This window comes from Mandrillus leucophaeus, unplaced genomic scaffold, assembly GCF_000951045.1.
Source record: "Mandrillus leucophaeus isolate KB7577 unplaced genomic scaffold, Mleu.le_1.0 Scaffold377, whole genome shotgun sequence".
Lineage (NCBI taxonomy): Eukaryota > Metazoa > Chordata > Mammalia > Primates > Cercopithecidae > Mandrillus > Mandrillus leucophaeus.
The window spans coordinates 295,364-300,327 of record NW_012103998.1 but is presented as its reverse complement, the minus strand read 5'-3'; the positions used below and the strand labels follow the sequence as shown (position 1 = coordinate 300,327).

The window sequence follows — 4,964 nt, the reverse complement described above, 5'->3', positions numbered from 1 at the left end:
AAAAAATCTATAATTTTATTTCCCCCCGAGACAGTCTTGCTCTGTCGCCAGGTTGGAGTGCAATGGTGCGATCTTGGCTCACTGCAACCTCCGCCTCCCAGGTTCTAGCGATTCTCCTGCCTCACCCTCCCAAGCAGCTAGGATTACAGGCATGTACCACCACGCGCAGCTAAGTTTTGTATTCTTAGTAGAGACAGGGTTTCAACATGTTGGCCGGGCTGGTCTGGAACTCTTTACCTTGTGATCCACCCGCCTTGGCCTCTCAAACTGCTGGGATTACAGGAGTGAACTACCACGCCTGGCCCATATAAATGTTTTAAATCTTTTTAGCATCTTGATTTTTAATTCATTTTGAGCAGCATGTCCTACCTTACATATTTTATATACTGCAATCTTTTAATGTAGTAAAACCAGTTCAATGTACTTTAAATCTTATTTTGATGAGCTTTTCTAATTTCTCACTCCCTGTTTATAAAGTGCAGACAGTAACATTGACTTTTTAACATCTCATCCTCATGGAGACAGTGTAGAGTAGTGGTCTGAATGCCTAAACTGGAATGTCAATGTCACCATAGAGGTCGGTCCCTGGAAACAATGACTTATCCTAAGGTCTTTGTCTCTTCGTTTGAAAACAGGCAGAATACCTATATGAAGCACTTATTGTGAGGATTTCACAAAATAATACCTAGCATAGTGCCTAGCAGAGGTAATTAATTAACGTTAATTTCTTTCACAAAGTTTATGTTATGGACTGAAGATCTGTATACCCCCAAAATTCACATGTTGAAGTCCAAACCTCCCAGTGTGATGGCTATTAGAGGTGGGCCTTTGGGAAGCAATTAGGTTTAGATTAGGTCCTAAGAGTGAGACCCTCTCATGCCAGGATTTGTGCCCTTTTAAGTAGAAAAGAAAAAGACATCCTCACCTCTCCCTCCCCTCCCTCCTCCTATCTCCCTCCCACTTCACCTGCAGGCAGGGAGGAAAGGTCTTAAGAGTGTCCAGGGAGAAGACAGCTGAGAGGGCAGGTGCTTCCCTGATTTCAGACTTCCAGCCCCGGACGTGTGAGAAAATACGTCTGTGTTTTAAGCCACCTCAATATATGGTATTTTGTTATAGTAGACCAAGTAAACTAAGGCGGTATCAAAAAATATTTTCAAAAGGAGACTTTGGAGAGCAAGATAATTTTCACCTCATCCCAATATGCCACAGGTCTGTAATTCTACATCCTCAAACAGTATTCAGTATCACAGGTTACTGCAGAAGATGGTAACATTATTAATTAGATTTACTGGTAGATGTCTATTGATTTTCCATGTTGACCAACAGGGAGAGGAAGACAGGCTAGGAACAATAAACTACACTCAGGTATATTCAATACACTTTTCTGGCCCTTGGCTATTCCTCTTGCCAGGTCAATATTTCACAGATATCAAAAGTAACCACCAACTAACTATACTGGAAGCAAAATAATGACAAAGAATCCACTGATGACAATATAAACTCTTAAAAGCCAGTCTAACTGGTCCTCTCCCCATCAGTTCAAAGAAATTGCCAACATTGTAGACTAAATGCTAGTGAACTACACTAGGTTCGCTATTACAGGCAGTTTTTTTCACTGCAAAAATGCTACATAAAGCACATTTTTAAGTGCCATAAACCTACTGTTTATCTTCTGTATTTAAAATGCAAAATACCATAATCACTTTATGAAATATACTTTAAATGCTGATTTCCTATTTAAAAGTTTATACATTCAAAATTCAAAAGAACCTAAAACTATTCATCCTTCCCAGGTATGAAAACAGACCATTTTTTAAATAGGTAAAATTCCCTAGAGAATATAATTTTTACAACATAGCAATAAAGTAATTATCCATCCTGAAAGTCTAAAACAAACAAAACAAACAAACAAACAAACAAACAAACAATACAAAGAACATCCTGGAAATCTAAATGCCATGTAAAAGAATGCCAGCGCATGACGGTAAAATTTTCTAAAGACTAGGAAACATCAATAAAGATTCAAAATGTAATGCCTTATAAATATTCAACATTAGTAGACAATAACAAATAAAATCATAGAGTAAAAATTTTTGTGTTCACAGATAACTGTTATAATATTAAGGGACATCGTCATTTCCACTTTTGAATAGCTACCTCAGTTGCCATTACAGCTTCCATTGTTCACCATAAAATAGTTGCATTGTTTTTCAGTGAAAGAAAAGAAGGAAAATATTGCTGAAAATAAAGAGAAAAACAAGCCTTGACAAAGCAAACAAAATGATTTTATACGCCATCTCGTTCCACCATAATTGCAGGACTGAACTAGTATCCAAAAACTAAATATATCAACAAACATATGCATTAAAATCTGTGCTTAGTCAACACAGCTATCCTGTGCTACAGGGCAAATAAAATTTAAATTTTCTATTTTTTTTTTAATAAAAGCAGTGACTTATTAGAAAGAGACTACTGGTATAGGAAGCTACAATGGGGATCGATTCCTCCAATTTCATGTGTCCTTACTATATATGTATCTCTTTTTGTTTTTTTCATTCTGGTAACCAGAGTACATATGACAGGCTGCATTATTTCAAATACCTAACACTGAAAGTTACTTTCAGGCCTGAATCTAAGGATGAGATGACACATTTTATAGAAGCTTCTTTTAGTACAGCAATAGGCAAATTATGGTATTAACAAAACTTTAATTCTACATTTACATTTTTTTCTCATTGTAAATGTAATGTGAAACTTGTAAAATACAGGAAAAAAATGTTTAATCACCAATAAATCCCACCATTCGGAAACCTTGCTACTTTTTGGTAGCTTTCCATCCAGTGACACTGAAAGTTCAATTTTCTAATTCGATACTGATAAATATGCAGGAAAAAAAAATCAATGTATCCTCAATATTGTCTTTCAATAAATATACATAAAACAACAATTATTAATTATATGACCTGTTAATTTCACAAAAGTCTCTAAAATGTTTTAAGTGGTGGGGTGCGGTAGGGAGTCCCATAATTCAGATACTAGTCCTGAAACTGAAATCTCTTCCACAATGTTTATATGTCAACCCTTTAATGGCAGTGAGCAGCAAGCTATGACTGTTCGTACAGTGATATTAACGTTAACGTCCCTACATCAAACAGGCTTTGCTTTTATTTTCTTTCCATGTATACCTCAATAGCGTTTTATTTTCACTGTAAAAATAAATAACCTATATCTGCATAGTAATTTTACATAAGCTTAAATTCAAAGACTCGCGTTGTTTTAAAGCCAACCAAACTGTTGGTGCTTCTGGCCTATGAGACGGTTTACCAGATAAAGTAACATTCTTTACAGTCCAGCATTCTCTCTCATAACATAAAAAAGAATTTAAGGACTATCCCTTAAATATAGTCACATTATCTTTTGTTCCAACTCACTGTTTATGGAAGCATGCAGATGTTAGAGTTGCAAAAACTGAAATGACTTCATTAACAAAGCAACACCCCAACGTTTAACAAATGTCAAAACCTCATACTCAAAAAAAAAAAAAAAAGAAACAAAACCAATTATATTACCACTAGCAAATTTTTTCCCTTAAAATTTAGTTTAGTTTTATTTCTAGTTTCAAGGGAAGCTTTGTCTACTCAAGGTGTCAAAGGTCTTCAAAGTCCATTCATTTTCTTCTGCTCAAGAGTTAAGAAAGTCTAAAACAGAGTAAGTCAGATTTGTTACTGGGATCTTCTCACACTTGCCTTTTAAAAGAAATCTTTCAACAAAGACTCAAAAAAGAAACAGCAAAGTTTGGGGAAAGAATTGTCTGTCTTTAGGTCAAGCATTTCCTGATAAGTGACTGAAGGTCTGGCTGCCTGGAATACACTTTGCTGACCCTAGGAATGATCAAGTCTCAAAACAAAACTTGCCTCTTCTTTATGTTGAAAGTGACCTGTTAGGACCTGATACTAATTTGACGAAGAGGTGATAGAACATGACCAACGAGGTGTCTTTGGTGGATATATTCATATAAAGGAGGCAAGAGCCACAGATTTCAGCTAAATGCTTTTTGTCACTTTTGCAAAAGAAAAGCTAATTGTTAACGGCCATGTGACATTATAGATCCCAGAAAAGGAAAGGGTGGGAGGAAGAGAGAGGAGTTCAAGGCAGTTCAGGGTCAGAACAAGCTCAGGCATCCTGTCATTAACAAACGTTCCCCAAGCTGAAAGCAAAATACGGCTTACCCGAAAAGGAGTGGGTGAAAAGTAGGGGGAGAATGAGGGGAAAAACCACAGGAGAGTCAATGTGGCAGTGTGGGGGTGATAGGAGGGAGGGAATCTGGAGCTATCCAGCTGAGTTGGGGAGCAAAAGCATCGCGTACAGAAAAGCTGAGAAAAGCAACTGCGACGGAGACGACAGCACGAGGCACCCTCCTCCCCCCATTTTTCCCTCCCCATCGTTATGCTGGGTTTCCCACATTCCCTCTACCTCCGCTCCTGACCAACACTCCGGGGTGTGACCCGCCGGCAGGAGGCTGCCCTGATCTTTGTCTCTGCCCGCTCCCCACGCGCGGGCTCCTCCTCCTCCTCCTCCGCGCTCCCCACCCGCGCATAGCCCCGGCGTTTCCAAGAAGCTGCAGGCGCCGCGACCGCCGCCTCCTCTCCCACCTCCCGCGGACCCGCGCCCCTTCCTTCCCCTCCCGGGCAGCGTCGCCCGCGCCTCCAGCTCCACCCCCGCCAAGGGGGACCTTTGTGTCTCGGGGGACTTTCTGCCTCTTTCCCGTCCTCCGCCTCGCGGGGAGACCGGCCTCCCCCGCAGACCAAAGCTGCAGCGAGCACCGGAGGCGGCTGCGTCTGTATCTGTCGGCGCCTGCCGAGAAGCAGCTCGCAGACACTCACACCCCACCCGAGCCCCGGAAATCCCCGGGCGACCCAGGGTCCTCGCTGGACCCCAGGGATGACAGGCGCACGCCAGCCCCC

General features: G+C 40.6%; 1 protein-coding gene across 1 annotated transcript in view; it reads right to left on the bottom strand.

Annotated features, from left to right (window-relative positions):
* CDK17 (cyclin-dependent kinase 17) overlaps positions 1-4,958 on the bottom strand; it is a 147,896-nt gene extending 142,938 nt beyond the window's left edge. Inside the window, exon 1 of the mRNA XM_011990301.1 lies at positions 4,474-4,958. Within this exon, the coding sequence (XP_011845691.1) occupies positions 4,474-4,597 (124 nt within the window). The 5' untranslated portion in view covers positions 4,598-4,958. The remainder of the gene's footprint in view (positions 1-4,473) is intronic.
* Positions 4,959-4,964: the final 6 nt, after the last annotated feature.